Raw genomic sequence first — 18,328 nt, forward strand, 5'->3', positions numbered from 1 at the left:
ACTCCAGCCTGGCGACTGGCGACAGAGTGAGACTCCGTCTCAAAAAAAAGAAAAAAAGAAACAGGTTTATCAACAGGATGCCAAGGAAAAAGTGGAGCTGAATCTTGTCAGTTACAGGAACTATCAGTTAATGCCAAGCTGGAAAACAATTCTGCTACAGCTAACACCTCTCATTCAAAATGGTACTACATGAGTTCTCTCCCTGCATACAGCTTTCTTTTAAAAGCCATCTGCATATTTGGACACATAATTCAAGCTGTAATGTAATAACATTATCTTTGAAGAGAGTTCCTCTAGAAAAAAAGCAGCAGCAACCAGTACATTTTTCAAATAAATACATATATACCTTGGCACCCATATTCAAGGTAAAAATTTTAAAGATTGTCTGCTATAGTCTTTTTCTTTACCCCTTGCTAAAGTAACAGAAAAATTAACACAATCTGAGTTAAATGCCCTATTTTCTTGCTTATATATGTATACAGTTTTAGTAAGTTTTGAAAGGGTGGATGGGTGTGGGAAATGCATAGCATGTAACTAATTCCCCTGTCCTATTGAGCTAACAGAGGTGTAGTTTATTTAAAATTCTGAGTTATGGTTCTGCTATTTGGTAATGGCTTTCTGAAACTCTGTGTGTGGATACTGGTAATGAAACAGAGAACTCAGAATGACGGGGCGCATAAGGCCAAGTAAGCTTTTACGGCAGAGTATGTGTATGCACTAAATAATTATACATACAGAGTGGGAGGCCGGTTAACTGAACCCACAGAGGCACTTGGCTGTTCAGATAACTAAGCACAGTATTAAGCCCTCCAAGACAAAAATGCCTCCAAGGTTAAACTGCCTGATTTTTAATCATAAACCAGTGAATTTATTGGCTAAAGCATCTTCTCATGTTGTTGGTTTGGATGCAACAGCCAGTCTTTCTTACCCAGATTTTAATCACAAGAAACTATTAACTCTCTGTGGCCCCTAAATTGTGATGTGCCCTAGAAAGGAGTTCTCAGTTATAAGTATAAAAGCTTAGAGACCTCAGGAAATAGAAGTATTTATGTTTTTAAAAGGCAAGCTTGTGAAATCTGCAAGAATTACTTTCCACCAATACATACAGAAATATTTAACTTCCAAGGCCCAGATCAGGAGTTTGAAACTAGCCCGAGCAACCCCATCTCTATCAAAACCAAAACCAAAAACCATATATATGTATTTATGTATGTATTAAAGTCACAGTTTCCAATAACCAATTAACAATGTTAAGTGAGAACTTACTTTAACTGTGTTTAAGATAGGCAATACTGGCCTGGGCGTGGTGGCTCATGCCTGTAATCCTAGCACTTTGGGAGGCCAAGGCGGGCGGATCATGAGGTCAGGAAATCGAGACCATCCTGGCTAACACAGTGAAACCCCCGTCTCTACTAAAAATTAAAAAAAAAATTAGCCGGGCATTGTGGTACGCACCTGTAATCCCAGCTACTCGGGAGGTTGAGGCAGGAGAATCACTTGAACCTGGGAGGCAGAGGTTGCAGTGAGCCGAGATCGTGCCTGGGCAACACAGCGAGACAGCGTCTCCAAAAAAAAAAAAAAAAAAAAAAAGATGGGCAATGGGCAATACTGTTTTCATTTGCTTAGAACATTTATTTACAAGTTAAACTTCTGGCCATGCCTGTAATCCCACAACTTTGGGAGGCTGAGGCCAGTGGATCACCTGAGGTCAGGAGTTCGAGACCAGCCTGGCCAACATGGTGAAACCCTGTCTCTACTAAAAATACAAAAATTAGCCGGGCATGGTGGCACGCACCTGTAGTCTCAGCTACTCCAGAGGCTAAGGCAGGAGAATTGCTTGAACCCAAGAGGCGGGGGTGGCAGTGAGACAACTACATGCTTATAGTCCTAAGCTACTTGGGAGGCTGAGGTCGGAGAATTGCTCGAGCCCGAGGTCAAAGTTACAGTGAGCTGTGATGGTACTGCTGTGTCCAGCCTGGGCAACAGAGCAAGACTCCATCTCCAAAAGCAGAGTGGGGCCAGGCTAGAAAAAAGCAAAACAACAAAAAAGGAAGTCTGATATTCCCAATTCTAATTCTCAGTTTTCTTAAGGAAGGACAGAGGGGCTTTCTGAGCTTCCTGTCATTCACAGCCCTCACCTGTTCAAACAAGGGCTGCTATGGCTCTCCCTCCTTCCCTATCTCCACTGACTTCTACTTCCTTTCCATATCTGCATTATCCAATCTGACTGGCCTCAGGTGCTTATTACCAGCTTCGGATTCCATCTCTAAGTTCTTTCTCACTTTCCTCTCTACTCGAGCCTCAAGTTTCTCTTCAGTCTCATTTCATTCAAGATTGTCAGGTACCATCTGTCTACATCTCTATTATCTACTGAGCATTTACCAGGCATCATGCTAGGTGAGGTGCTTTAGATAAATTATCTCACTTCCTTCATAATAACTTTATGGTTGTGTCTTTTTTTTTTTTTTTTTTTGAGACAGAGTCTCACTCTGTCACCCAGGCTGGAGTGCAATGGCATGATCCTGGCTCACTGCAACCTCTGCCTCATGGGTTCAAGTGATTCTTCTTCCTCAGCCTCACAAGTAGCTAGAATTAAGACACACACCACCATGCTGGACTAATTTTTGTATTTTTAGTAGAGATGGGGTTTTACTATGTTGGCCAGCTGGTCTTGAAATCCTGACCGCAAGTATCTGCCTGCCTCGACCTCCCAAAGTGTTGGGATTACAGGTGTGAGCCACCGTGCCCAGCTGGGTCTATTAGTCATTTTATATTACCGGGGGGGGGGGGCGCCAGGGCGGGGGGGGGGACCAAGATAGAGAGGTCCAATAACTCTTGTAGTTATGAGGCTGGTAAAAGGGAACCCTGGAATGTAAACCCACATAATCCACCTTTAGAGCCCACATTCTCAACCACTACCCTCCACATCCTTCTCTTTAAGATCAGGGACTTTAACTTGGGTACATTCTCACCCCTCCAGATTTCCTAAGAACCACTTCATTTTCATTGAGGCTACCCTTTCCTTTTGTCTTTCACCAGTGATTAAATCAGAAATCGTGGCCCTGATTTTATCCCAGATAACATTTATTAGTGTCAGAGAAATTACTGAATACTCCTGTTTTCCTTATTCCTCCCCAGACCCAACTGAAATAAAAGCACAAAACTAACATGAAGAACTTTCATAAAAATAATTCTAGGTTTAACATAATCAATGAATATGAGATTTTAAACACACTTCTAGAAACTGACAGAGAACCAGAGTAGGTTGAGGCTGAAATCTGGTGGCTGCAAGCCACTATATGCAAGGAAAATCCTTACTAGGCTCTGGGCTCAGAAGTAGCAGGAACAGGAAGAAGCAGAAGCAGCAGCAAGGCAGAAAGCAGGGGGATCCACTAAAACTGTATTTACAAGAACTCTACTAGTCCTGTCTCTCAGTGTTGGCAGCCAGTCCACGTTTACCTGGCAAACATCTAGACAGCTCTTCTTCAAAGCAACTGAATCGTCTGTCTAGGCAAAGCTGTTTCTATGGTCCCTTACAGTTGAATTCTCCTCTTGAATTTGAAAGCCTAACAGCAGGTTCTCAACCTCCTTACCAGTAATTCTGCCAGTTAACACCTATACTCACTCCTTCCCACACAGAACCCCCAGTTAAAATTCTCACTTAACAAAGAGACATAGTAGAAAACAGTCCTAGGCTGGGTGTGGTGGCTCACACCTGTAATTCTAGCACTTTGGGAGGCAGAGGTGGAAGGATCACTTGAACAAAAGTTCAAGACTAACCTGGACAACAAGCGAGACTCCGTCTCTTAAAAAAAAAAAAAAAATTAAAAATTAATTGGGTGTGCTGCTGTAAGACTGTGGTTCCAGCTACTCAAGAGTCTGAGGTTGGAGGACTGCTTGAGCCCAGGAGGTCAAGACTGCAGTGAGCGGTGATCATACCACTGCACTCCAGACTGGGTGAATAGAGTGAGACTCCCACAAACCAAAACAGTCCTATCTTCCCCACTCACCCAGGGCGTCTTTCTTAAAAGTCAACAGAAAACCAAGTTTTGCCAGGTAAATGAGGAGAATCAGAGCATGAAGAAGACCAAGATAAACAGAAAACCTGGTCTCAAGGTAATCACTGGTAATTCAGAAAACAGAAGAGCACAATGACAAATCTAACCGCTAATGAATATGCTGAGAAGACATTACTATGGAATTATTATATACATAAATAGGTAAAGGACACTATGAAAAAAAAAATCTTCAGAGAACAAAAGTGAGCTCAAAGTATGACTGTTGAAATAAAAGGGTTACAAAACAAAGTCAACAGAATCATCCAGAAAACAGGAAATGAAAACTCTGAGAAAAGAATTAGAGAAAGATCATCGAAATAGCACTTCCAACATCTAAATCACAAGCATCCCAGAAAAAAAAAAACAAAGTTGATAGGGGAAAATAAAAGAGTTCCAGCACTGAAGAAGGGCATCAGTCTCCAGATCTAAGGGACCTAGCAAGTATTCAGCATCTTGAATGGAAAATTGAATGGAAAAAAGGGATGCCTACTACACACTTCACTACAAATTTTAGCACTAAGTTTATAAAAACACAACCCTGACTGGGCGCAGTGGCTCACACCTGTAATCCCAGCACTTTGGGAGGTCAAGGTGCATGGATCACAAGGTCAGGAGTTCGAGATCAGCCTGGCCAATATGGTGAAACCCCGTCTCTACCGAAAATACAAAAGTTAGCCAGATGTGGTGGTGGGTGCCTGTAATCCCAGTTACTTGGGAGGCTGAGGCAGGAGAATCGCTTAAATTTGGGAGACGGAGGTTGCAGTGAGTCAAGATCACACCACTGCACTCCAGTCTGGGTGACAGAGCAAGACTTCGTCTGGGGCGGGGGAGTAGGGGATGGGGCACGGGGAACAACAACAACAAAAAATGCTAATGATTTCTAAAAGTGAAAAAAATCCAGGTATATTACTTATAAAAATGATAGTCAGTGGCATCTGACTTCTTAGTAGTAACATGGAATACTAGAAGACAAGGATGCAACTACTTTTTTTTTTTTTAAACAGCATCTCAGCTCTGTTGCCCAGGCTGGAGTGCAGTGGTGCAATCATGGCTCACTGTAGCCTCGACCTCCTGGGCTCAGGTGATCCTCATACTTCAGTTTCCCAAGTAGCTGGGACCACAGATGCACACCACTATGCCTCGCTAATTTTCTGTATTGATTGTAGAGACAGGGTCTCACCATGTTGCTCAAGGCTGGTCTCCAACTGCTGGGCTCAAGCAATCCACCCACCTCCGCCTCTCGAAGTGCTGGAATTACAGATATGAGCCACCGTGCCTGGCTGAAGCAATGACTTTCTTCCAAGAATCGTTACTCAAACTTTCCACCAAAATGGAAGCAGAAAAAAATTTTCAGATATGCAAGAACTCTAACACTGCTTCTTTTAGGCACTAACTTGGGGGTGCATTTGGAAAAATGAGGGAATAAAAGCATGAGCAATGAAAGGAAATTCTAGGATGGCACCGTGGGCTTACAGAATCTAGTCCAGCTTGGAGAGGAAAGATGGGTAGGCTCTAGGAAAAAGGTTTCAGGTGAAAGGTTTAAATACAGAGTTAGGAAGTAAGTGGTGACGTAAAACCAAACATTGTAGAAAAAAAAAAAGAAAGGCAATTATAAATGCCAGGGGTGGGGGGACCTGTATTAAAGAGCTATAATGCAAATATAAAGCAAACTAAGATGTGGCATGATTTTTGAGCAACTGATGGAATATAACAAAGGATCAATTTGGCTTTGCTGTAGGAACATTCTTTTTCCATGGCTCAGAGATTCTTTTGCAATGGCTCACAGATTCCAGCTCTGAAAAGTAAATGAAAGCTTGCTTTCTAAATAGTTCACCATTAACTGTTTTCATCAGACCCATAGAGAAAGAAATATATTCTTAGCATATATCAGGTTGGTGGCCTGACAGGAAATGTTTACAGAGTCATACTAATGTAAATGTCATATATTGGGCTTTCAATTTTTTAGGAACAACCTACGAACATACATGGAGGATTTGCTGCTGGTTACAGCCTGACTGTAAATACAGGTTGAGTATCCCTAATCCCCAAATCTGAAATCCAAAATGCTATAAAATCCGATACTTTTTGAGCTCTGGAACATGGTGCTCAAAGGAAATGCTCATTGGAGAATTTCAGAATTGGGATTTTCAGATTTGGGATGATCAACCAGTAAGTATAATGCAAATATTAAAAAATCTGAAACCTGAAATGCTTCTGGTCCCAAGCAGTTTGGATAAGGCATACTCATCCTGTAACTAACAACCATGACATATAAAAATTACAAGTGTAGCCAACAGAGGATATGATGAATAAGTATTTCCAATCAGATGTATTAATATCCTCATTAAGAGACAGTGCTGAAAGTTGATGGATCAAGAAAGAATGAAAATCAGTAATAAAACACCGAACACTGGGATGAGGAACATGTTGTATAAGCTAAATCTTCCTATTTCATGCCAGTTGACATCTCGAAAAGTAGGACTTTAAGCATTATTTTCCTCTCATAATTACAAGGTAACCTACAGAACAAAGGTACTAAAACTGCCAAGAGAGAAACTTTGTGGAGTAGGATCATATCCAAGTTATTACTTTCTTTTCTAAGCTATTCTGTGATATGGTGTGCTACCATATGTTACTTTTATAAAAATGAAATCTTATTAAAAAACAAAGAGAGCACCACTTGTTCTCCTTGCTTTTTTCTTCTGGATTAAATGTAGTATCCAGGGAAAGTGTTACTTTGGCCCACTATAAATTTAAACTACTTAATGACAGCTTGAGTTAGCTACTACTTGTAGATGCTGTCTTCCCTCCTCAGTCTACGATAGTTCCTTCTTTATACCCTCAGCTCTCTGCTGCTACTTACAGCTTATGGTATTTTTTTTTCTTTATTCAGAACATGGTGACCACCTTTTCTAGGAGGAGCTCCCTAGTTAATCTTGTCTCAGCTAACCATCTACTCATTTAATGAGAAAATCTCTAACTGCATGTCCTTCTTTATACTCTTAGAGAGAAATAATGCTTCTGGATTTCTGCTGCTATTGAGTCTTGCTTGTATGCCTCTTCCATTTCTCCTCTAATCTTTTCTATTTCTCTTCCTGGATCCCTTTTCTTTGTATTTTAGTAGGGGCAAAATATTTCACTATTTTAACCACCTCCACACCAAAAAATGCTTGACCTTGTCTCTCCCAACCACCACTATTTGCTGGTTTTTAATGGTTCAATTAACTCCATAATGAATGATTTCTGTCTGCTGCCTTTATTTCCTTGTTATCAAGGCCCTCTTTAATGATTTCAGGCTTTCATTTCCCACACATTACACAAACTTCTTTCAGGTTTTCCAATGATCTTCTTCTAGCCATAGTCATAGCTTTCCTTAGTCCTCACATTTCCTGACCCCTCTTCTCATGCATCTTTCATGATCCTGTGGGAACCTTTCTCCTTTCTTTAGCTTCCTTAACTCACTGGCTCCTCTTTCTCTTTCCTGCCCTGAAACACAGTGCTTACCCCCTGGTTCTTCTTCTTTATTCATTTGCACAGGTTTAATCATTGCTTCTAAATTAGCAATTTCCAAAATAGGCTCATATTTATAATTTTCTATAGGACTACACTAATTTAAGTTTAACTCATCAGAAACTGAAAATAGTTTCAATCAAGTTTTCTTCCTACTCCTTCCCTGTCAGTTACATCTTTCTTCCCTCAGTTCTCCAGATTTATACTTTGCAGTCTTCAGCCAACTCTAATCAGCCATCAAATCCTGTCAATTATTCTTTTCAAACACACCTTAATCAGATTTATCTCTCTTTCTCTATTCCACTGGCCACTACCCACAGAGCATTCTCTGAATAAGTAGGAATTGATTTTTTTGGCAAGAATTACTTTATATGCAAAAGGAAAAACCTATTTACACTAACCCAATGGCAAGGCATTTTATAGACTGAATGACCCTCCTATAACATTAATTCTTAATTTATGTAGCTTATAATACTGAGATTATCATGTATCAGGCTTCTTCAAAACTCAGATACACCTAGGCATACCTTAAGGCATCAGAGAAAAACTACAGTATCTCTAACATTAGGAAGTCTCCTGATAGGTTAGTTTTGAGGGTACTACATAAAGATATGTATTTACTTAAAGGCACAAATGACAAACAAATGAAGTATCAGAATGTTGCTAAACTCCTGGATCAAACTGGAAAGCCCTTTCCAGAAGTATTCTTCTGTGTCTCCGTTACAGATTTCTCCTATCTTAAAGGTCTCACTACTGTGATTTAGTGAAGTTGAGCACTCAAAGTTGAACAGAACTGTAGCTCAGTTTTTCCAAGTACTAGATGCTTATGTGCTACTCAAAAGCATTGCCAAGTCACATTTGAAGTTTTCCATTCACTAGAAAACACAGTCCTACTCCTAGACTTTCCCTCCACATTCTAGTATCCCTTCATCATTCCCCATGACTTTAAAGTCATTCCAGAAGGAAGGTAATTTGTGAAAAGAAAAATACAACAGTAGTATTATATTTGCTCCTAATGATTGGCATAATCTATATTTCAAGTTACATCTCTTGCTCGCAAAAGCTGGAATTAGTTGTACTTGTTTCTGTACTTATTCTCTCTCTCTATGGTGTAAGCTCCCAGGGGCAAGATACACATTTATCACTTCTTTTGCATGTTCCTACAGAATCTACTACAGGACTCTGTCACAGCAGTCTTTTAGTAAAGTGCTGGATTGGCTGCCTAACCACAGTGTCTAGCTGGTCCTATAATCCACGTAAGCAACTCCTTCTGAGGGTGTGATCTGTAACTATGATGGCAGACAATACAATAAGATCACAACTTTAATCGGCCATGATTATGAAGTATTTCTGAAGATCCTTCTCAAGGGTGGTGCCTTGGAAGCAGACACAAGTATAAGGAATAAATGCCAGCCCACCTGCTGGCGGGAGAGGCAATGGGACCATCTCTTCAGATAGATGAGCAAGCAGGAAAACGGAGAATACAACTTGTCTTGGAAGCAAGCAGCAAGATGAGGCAGTAAAACCCATCAGCATACATCATCCTATCATCGCCTAGTGTCATCCCCAGCCTCTATTAGCCCTCGCTGCATCAGCGCAAGTCCCAGACACTTTATCCTGTTTATAATTGCTGATGAGCAGTAATAAGGCCTCCATGCCTCGGCTCCGTCCGTTCCACTTCGGCACCCACCTATTAGGCAATAACTTTTATTTACAGCCTTGCTTGATGTGTTGTTCTATTAGTAGAGCCAGGAACTGAGTAGGGCAAAAAAAAAAAAAAAGGCTCCTTAATGGGCAGTATCATTGCAAGGCTCAGATGATTTATAATGCTGCTTTGTGGCTGTTCTATCCCACTTCTTCTGGTAAGACTGTTTTGGGAAGGCTGCACTTCTAACATGCTGCCTTCTAACGGGCACACACATGCTACGGAGCAGCACCTGAAACGCACTCCCCCAGACCTATCCACCTCCACCAAAAAAAAAAAAAAATTCCTAAAGTTTCAAAGGAGCAGAGGAGAATTAAATTCCCGATATGCTTTTTAAATAGTATTGGCTCAGGCATTTTGCCCCAGTGGAGCAACAGAACAGCTAATTAACGAAAGTTCAGGGCTCTTTCTCCTTGGTAAGAATGCAAGCTACGATAAAATAAATGACTATTCCAAAAAAAAAAAAAAAAAAAAAAACACAGCTGTAACTGCATTTGTGGACTGATGCAAACTGACTTTGTGCAAAGCATGTGAATCACAAAAAGCTCAACAGCAAAGCCTGGACTTCTTACATACACACATCTCCAAAAGAGCAACAAACCACATGACGCTTCTCTTTCCTTTTTATACTAGAGTGCATTTTTACTTTTCAAGTGCAAAAATTCCTCTTGACGAGACTGCATCCTGGCTTGATATTCCACTTATTCACTTATATTCAGCCTTTTATCAGAAGAGGAGCCCCTGCTTCTCCTGAGTAAAGCCCAAACGAGGCCTTGGAAATAAGTTTTTGACTTTAAGTACAGCAAACTGATACATTATATGTTGTGCTGTAACATAAACATAGGTGGCAATGGGACCTAACTCTCATTTAGGGCTCCAATTACAAAACAGTAAAATTTCCCTCTTCTTATCTGAAATTTATACATTGTGTGAGGTGCCTTTAAACCCACCTAATTTATCTCTATATTGAGTATCAAATCATCTAATTATTAGTATATTTTATCTCACTCCTTCATTCTATTCTTCAACATAAACAACTGAAGCAGACTGATTAAAGTTCTTCCAGGGAAACAAAAAACCTAAGGGAAAGCATTTAGTAGATTATTTCCCTTTCCCAGTCATCCACTGAATGGCCAAAACTCACACACTGTCAGCAAACAGCCACTATGACATGCCATGATAAAATTTTGGTGAGAACTGCTTTCTGTGGCAAAACATGGTCAGATGGCACTTTTTGATTAGAGAAATTTTTGCAATCTTGCCAAATATTTGATATTCCTTTTGTCCCCTGCCCCAGGAATCAAATGAACTCCTTCAGGACCCAAGATGATGAGTGCACAAGGTAAAACATTTCTTTAAATAATTTTTCCTTGCCATGACAGATTTACTGTTTTGATCTTTCTTCAATGATTACATTAAACGCTAATAAAAAATGAAAGGTTTATATCTTCCCTAATGCTCTCCTGATGGGAACTTGCATATTACATAAGTAGGTCAAATTTCTAATCTTCTGCCTCAAATGCTGATACTGCAGACCTGAGGGAAGAGCTATACCTGAAGGACCAACAAGAAAGATTTGAAAAGTGAATTACACAGTTGAACTCACACCCGAAGCTACCTCCCTTTAAAATGCCACAGAGCACACCTGTAATCCCAGCACTTTGGGAGGACAAGGTGGGCAGATCACTTGAGGTCAGGAGTTCAAGACCAGCCTGGCCAACATGGTGAAACCCCGTCATTACTAAAAATACAAAATTAGCCGGGTGTGGTGGCACGCACCTGTAGTCCCAGCTACTCAGGAGGCTGAGGCAGGAGAACTGCTTGAACCCAGGAGACAGAGATTGCAGTGAGCTGAGATTTCACCACTGCACTCCTGGGCGACAGACTGAGATTCCCTCACAAAAACAAAAGCAAAAACAAAACTCCACAGAGCAGAGGAAGATGTGAAGTCCTCCTTCGAAAAGCCAACTATAGTGTGTAATATTGAACAATACAGTTCGTAGCCACTGACACAACTCTCTAGGATTAAATGTACTGGCTGAAATGTTTCAATGAATATTGACTCTACCAGCAGATAGAACACACAAGTGTAGGTCTTTCTAAGATTTACGAGGCCACTTCTGATTTAACACCAACACTCTTTAGCTTCTGAATCAATTCTAAAAATCTCATATAAACTTTTCGGTAACCTAACGACAAGGAAACATTTCCCTTTAACTGGCTTCCGAGCACCGATGTGAAAGTGTTCAGCACATCAATCTTCTCTTAACTTCCAGATGAAAGGGGTTTTCTTCTCGTCTTTGCAAGAAGAAACAATATCATAAACAGGCCATACAAAAGAAGTGAGTCAGGGCTGGGTGCGGTGGCTCATGCCTGTCATCCTGCCATCAGGAGGCCGAGGCAGGTGGATCACTTGAGGTCAGGAGTTCAAGACCAGCCTGGCCAACACGGTGAAACTCTGTCTCTACTAAAAATACAAGTGTGGTGGCAGATGTCTGTAAAACCAGCTACTTGGCGGGGCGGGGTGAGGAAGGAGAATAACTTGAACCGGGGAGAGGGAGATTGCAGTGTGCCAAGATCGCACCACTGCACCAGCCTGGGTGACAAAGAGAGATTCTGTCTCAAAAAAAAAAAAAGTGAGTCAAGAAAAGGGGAAAACTGTTCTCTTTTTTGGGGGGGAAAAAAAACAATGAACAATACAAAGCTATTCTAGTTCATGTCACTGTTTATCACACTGAAAGGAAAACAGGTAACCCAAAATAGGGAGGGAGGGATATAAAGTAAAATTGAATTAACATGCTTCTTACAGGGTGGAAAGATGACAGTTTCTGGAAAAACTGCCTTGATATTTAACAGGACTGTTCTTAGTCCCATCTGCTTTAACCTCAACAGTTCTACAGCTCCCCTATGGCCTCACAAATAGTTATTTCATTTGCTGCTCTACTAATTATAATCACATTTTAAACATACACACAGCATGTTTTAACCATCCTTTTTCAAGTCTATCAGAGAGAATATTATCTACATGTGCTGGATGTTTCTCCCAATGTTTTCTTGTAGTAGTTTCATAGTTTGAGGTTTCAGATTTAAGTCTTTAATCCCCTTTGATTTTATTTTTGTATGTGGAGAGAGACAGGGGTCTAGTTTCATACTTCTGCACATGAATGTCCAGTTTTCCCAGCACCATTTATTGGAGAGAGTTTCTTTTCTCCAGTGTACGTTCTCGGCAACTTTGTCAAAAATGAGTTCACTGTGGATTTGTTTCTGGGTTCTCTATTCCATTCCATTGGTCTATGTATCTTTTTATGCCAGTTTGAGGGTGTCTTGGTTAGTATAGCTCTGCAGTATAAATTGAAGTCACGTAATGTGATTCCTCCTATTTTGTTCTTTTTGCTTATGATAGCTTTGGCTATTCTGGGTCTTTTGTTGTTCCACATAAATGTTAGGATTTTTTTCTATTTCTGTGAAGAATGTCACTGGTATTTGGATAGGGATTGCATTGAATCTGTGCCCACTTTAAACATAAAAACATAATGTCATGAAGATAGCCAGCTAAATATCCAAACACCTTCCAAATAAAATTATCTAAAGGAGATGACTATAACTCCGGTTACAGTATTTTATTAGCTGAAGGTATAACTTGATGGTTAGAAATGAAGGACAAAAGGGAAACTTCTGGTAGTTTGTTGCCAAGAAAAGTGATCTCTTTCCTTCACAAAATACTTGTTCTTGACAGGAATGTTGTGAGAATTAACAAGAGAACATGTGGAAAAATTCCGAGCTCTCTGAAGAAATGTAAACTCTGTCTAGTAATCTGAAGGTGTGATGTGCTTTAACTCACACATTCTAACCAAAAGCAACCTAGGACTTGGCAGTACTTTTCAACTCTTCATTGACTGTGGAGATCCTAGAACTCCACAAAGATGGTAGGGGTAGGGTGGAGTGGACAACCACACACCCTTCATCTACCTAATTGTTCTCTGTTTAAATACCAAAATGATCATGGTGTTGCTTCTTTTAAAAAAAAAAAAAAATCTAAAGATTACAGAGTTTAACTGGTAATAATTCTGTCTGGCTAAAAGCCATCATATAAAGAAAAGTCTTTCCCATCTATCTCACAAAGACAAACTGATCTTTCATTTGCTACTATAGCTACTTTTTGCAATCTGCATCATAGACTCACAGTGATGACAAAACAATTTCTTAAAAAGAGTTGCCTCTCTCCTTTTGATAGCTGTAGACCAACCATGCTACACTGCTGCCCACCTCTAAAATATGACAATACCCTTTACCTGATCAAAACTGTAATTGCTTGAAATACAAATCGTGACTGATTAATCAACCACTGAGGTCTTCACTTACTAAACCACATAATAATGGGTCTAATGCTAATCCTTAGAGCTAATTTTCAAAGTACTAAGAAGAAAATGATCTGCTTACTGAAGAAGTCACTAACCTTTTTCAACTGCATAGTCCTATCTAATTGGCCATGTACCTTTAATATGTATATATTTGTGGGTGTATTTGCTGTTTATAAACTGTTTATAAACCGCAGACTGAGAGAGGTTGCTCATGCCTGTAATCCCAGCACTGTGGGAGGTCAAGGGGAGAGGACTGCCTGAGCTCAGGAGTTCGAGATCAGTCTGGGCAACATAATAAGACCTTGTCTCTATTAAAAAATAAAAATAAATAAATAAAAGTAAATGTATGAACACATACACATATAATAAAGTGAATTTGCAAAACATAAATTAAGGCTGAGATAAAGAGCTTTTGCTATTGTCTCCACACACCTCAGACAGTACATTGTGTGCCCTTTGTCAGAGACAGCAGACTTAAAGAATCACCTTAGTCTAATATCAGTATCCGTTTTCTAACAAACATCATTTATGAAGCTCAAGGCTGCTTTAGGTCCAAACTTGTATGGATAGACTGGCTGGGAGGAGGTAGGTAAGATCTCACTTAAGGTGTCACTCTGTGTCTCCGAAGAAATGACACCACTGTAAAGTAATTATTTACTACCATCTATGCCTGAAGGCCCATGTGGTTTCTGTCTGGGAGACCCCCTTATAATAGAAGCACTGTACAGCACATGTCATAGACATGAATCCTAACTTGAAGAACCTAGACATAAAGGCTACAAGGAACATTCCAGCAAAATAACAGTAATAATTGGTGGTTCAGAAGAAAAATGATTGAAATCCCCACCACGGGCAACCTGTTGACTGCAGGACACAGAGAAAGATGGAGACAAAGACAGTCAACCTGTGGTTCTCAAAATAAATTCTTTAATTTACCTCTCAAAATCAGGAAGCTCTGTCTTTTAGAATCAGGGCCAATATTTAAGGCTGAGGCAGTCTGGCTAGCCTAAGAGGGCACAGAACAGTCTTCAGACGGCTTAACTTGACGACCTTTAATGTCCATTGCTGAGAAATCTCAACTTTCCTTCAGGCTTTTTAGGAGATGACCTGGACATTGCATTAATTTCCTTCCAAGTCAGAAATTCTCAATCTTTTTCTAGTTAAGAGAGGTATGTATTCACCTAAATGAAGGCCTACAAAGGTATGACTGAGAGCTCAATGCCTATCATTTCACTAATGGAGATCTAAATATTACCACCTTCAATTGCCAGTATAATACCGACACGTAACAAAGAACATGATCAATATAAAATCAGGTCATAAAACTGAGTACAGCAAAGAATGCCAGTACTTCTACTTTACTCTTTCTTCTGCCTAAGATACCCATTGATGTGTTTATCAACACCATCTAAAGGGTGGCTCACTATAAAGACATAATCTTCATTAAGACAATGGAAACTACCAGTAATTGAAGGTCTACTATGTGAGCATACTCTTTTTTTCTTACACCAAACCTGGGAGATTTATCATCCCATTTTACAGATGAAGAACAAAATTTTGAGATGTTGACTTATTTACTTAAAATCACAACTTGTAAGTGGCTAAGCTTAGATCTGAAACCAGATGTGATTTTAGAACTCACATTTTCAAACTACTTGACTGTATGCTATACTTCCAAATATATGTTTCGTTTTTTCCATATTTCATTCAACAGCCTGCTTTTCCACAATCTGGTTAGGAGAAGAAACAATTACAAAATATGAAAAGCAATAGCATGATATAGGGGAAAACAATGCAGGCTTTAGTGTCTTAAAGATCCGTGTCCAAGTCTTGGCTCCATCACTTACTAGCAATATTACCTCAGAAAATATACTTAAGTTTATGAGTGCCCACATTTTTTTTTCATCTGTAAAAGAGGAATTATAATAACTATCTTGCAGAACTGTTCTGAAGATTAAATCACCGTGTATATAAAATATAGAGAATAGTACCTGGCAATGTAGTAAGCATATAAAAAATATCATTATTAGTTTTAGATACACAAAATAGTATGGGATCAGAGAGGAGGAAACAGATCTACCTAGGAGACAGACACAAGTAAATGATATTCACCAGAGTTTCCTGCTAGTTTCAGCATCTGAGTATATGAGTCTCCTTCCCAAACCTCTCAGGATGACCCACTGTGTTCAAGGTTCAACTCCTTGACTGCTACTTGAACACAGTGGTAGTGCTTAACAGTAAAACCTTCTCTGAGGGCCAAGATTAGAAGGAAAGACAAAGACTAAAGTACTGTGCATTTGAAGTGCTGGACCTCAAATCAAAGGACTCTGAATGTTTTCAAGCTTCTGGCTGGAGTGGGCAGGTAGTTGGCTCTCTGACTTCCCACAGGCTAAAATCAGGATGGTCTATCTCACTTCAGGCACAGCTCTTTTCTACCTCAGGAAAAACGATAAATCTACTCTACCTAGTGGAGCTTGGGAACTGAGCACAGGAGGGATAAGAGCATGCCAAGACTATCTTATACCCCCCTACCCTACCTCAAAGCTGGTCATTTGGAAGAGAAGAGTACAATTGAGTTCCTTAGAGTTCAGTGCCTGGATGTTACTTTGAAACTATGCAAACATGGGCCTGACTGAGGCCTAGCATCAAACTATGAGCATTTAAAGGAGCTGAGGTTTCAGTGTTAAGTTTGTACATGGAAATAGTTTGTGCTATTTCTGCTGGGTTTTTTAAGTTACAAGGATTTTTTAAGTTATGAAAAATACTCTGACTGTGACCTTTAGAAAAACAATACAATTATTTTGACTCTTCCAAATATAATCCTTGAGATATTTTAAATAGCAGACAGCATTATTAGAAAAGGTAAATATCGCTTAAAATAAATTAAGCTATAGGCGAAGGGAACAATGGGCATTCTGACTGCTCTTTAGAGTGACACAAGATTCATGACTTTATGTTTAATAAAAATGCCACAGATGCACAAAGATGTTTTTGGGACTCTGCATCTAAAAAGAGAAATCTCAGTATATCCATGGCTTTAAATCAAATGACAGAAAACAATTTTCCAAAAATACTAGGATACTACAATAGTCAATTTAAAACACTGATTTTCTACATTAAAACTATTAAAATTTCAATCTTGGCCCTCAGATTAGCTACATGCTACAAACTGGGCAATGATGTGCATTTCTGTTATGTCTTAATAACATTCTTCAGATATTAGAAATTATGTATATATTGATGTCCACCTTCTTGGATCTAGCTGCCAGCATTTACTCAGTCAGTCTGACTCCCCAAAAACATCATTCTGACCTTGACCTCTGCTGACACTCCACTGTCAATATTAAGCACATAATATATCACCTCACAAATGATGGAAGAAATCAGAGACCCTGACAAGCACACCAAGTTAGAACCAGTTGCTAACTTCTGTGAAGAATTCAAATAAGGATGAATTCACATAAGAATGACGTACATACCTGTACCACAGGATCTTTTTGTTGGTGTGATTAATGAGACATGAGCTGTGTCTGTGCATGGCCCACCTAGAAACAGAAAGGCAGGTGCATCAGTCAGGACACATCCTTTACATGTCCATATAGTTGCTTTCCTGAGTAAAGAGAAACTTAAAAAGGAAAAGATCAACCTGCAAATACAATGACGAGAAGTAGTAGGAAAGACGGTGGTGGTGGTGGGTTAATTCTAAGGACCTAATTTTAGTTCAGCAGTTTAGTCTATAGAGATGCATAGTCTTTCTACATTATAACATGCTTTTCATAAAAACAAAAAAACCCAAAAAAAACAGCCAAGTCTCACATAATGTTAACAAGTTAAAGAATAAAAATTTAATTAGAATTCAGATCTAGGTGAGAGGAAATTACCCACAAGTTTGGAAAGATGCGTTCCTCCACAGAACGATGAGCAGGAGTTCTCTCTCTTAGGTTGGTATCTCAGCAGTCACTCTACCTTGGAATTTACAGAAAAACTAGCCTTACATAGTAAGAAAGGGAGGGCCTTAAGAAACAATAAACTGCTTGTCAAAAGAAATAAGAATCATTTTCACATAGAAGAAAGCATTGCTGACCAAGGAAGAACATCTAGTTTCATTATAAGAAATATGATAACAAGAGGCCCTTTATGCAATCTTGGTGGGCCCAGAGATCTGATGCATAAGCATAATTCAAGAGTATGCAAGAGATACAGTTGTGTTGGGTGAGTGAAGGCTTGAAAATCAATAATTTCATTCTGCAAAATCAAGACTTTCAACACATTTTGAGGTTGATACTGATACACACCCCAACACTTTCCACTGACATGCCCTGGGATGGGCAGTGGTGATCATAAAGGAATAGAACACATAGGCAACTGTTACACATTTATTTTAAAAAGGGTCCCCAGGTGACTGTGACTAGCAGAAGGAAAACACGGTTACTTGGCAGAGTTGTGTATCTCCTACAACAAGAATTCATGTAAGTTACTCACTGAAAAGGAGGGAAAGATGAAGGAGCTCTGAGACCTGTTCCTAGAGTGCACAGTGCCGAGATTCATGGGTTTAAGGACTTGGAGAGCCCACCTAAGAAGTTCACTCTTAGCTTACTCTTTACTATAACAAGGCCACAATAGCAACAACCCTTAGTTAGTGTTAGAAGACACAGAAGGGAAATTTTGAAAGAGGAAAAACCAAGTAAGTGCAT

At 39.6% G+C, this 18,328-nt stretch overlaps 1 protein-coding gene across 5 annotated transcripts in view; it reads right to left on the reverse strand.

Moving 5' to 3' along the window:
• Positions 1-18,328, reverse strand: part of LOC105474551 (zinc finger AN1-type containing 3) — a 335,383-nt gene that overhangs the window by 52,759 nt on the left and 264,296 nt on the right. For 2 of the 5 annotated variants that reach the window (XM_071096012.1, XM_071096014.1), the window contains exons 4-5: positions 17,114-17,179; positions 1,456-1,563 (exon numbers count right to left, since the gene is read on the reverse strand). The exons of 1 other annotated variant lie outside the window; for it this stretch is intronic. In XM_071096012.1, the coding sequence (XP_070952113.1) occupies positions 1,456-1,563; positions 17,114-17,179 (174 nt within the window). The remainder of the gene's footprint in view (positions 1-1,455; positions 1,564-17,113; positions 17,180-18,328) is intronic. 2 more of the 5 variants (XM_071096013.1, XM_011729335.2) reach the window with 2 other exon arrangements.

The sequence above is a fragment of the Macaca nemestrina genome, chromosome 5, assembly GCF_043159975.1.
Source record: "Macaca nemestrina isolate mMacNem1 chromosome 5, mMacNem.hap1, whole genome shotgun sequence".
Lineage (NCBI taxonomy): Eukaryota > Metazoa > Chordata > Mammalia > Primates > Cercopithecidae > Macaca > Macaca nemestrina.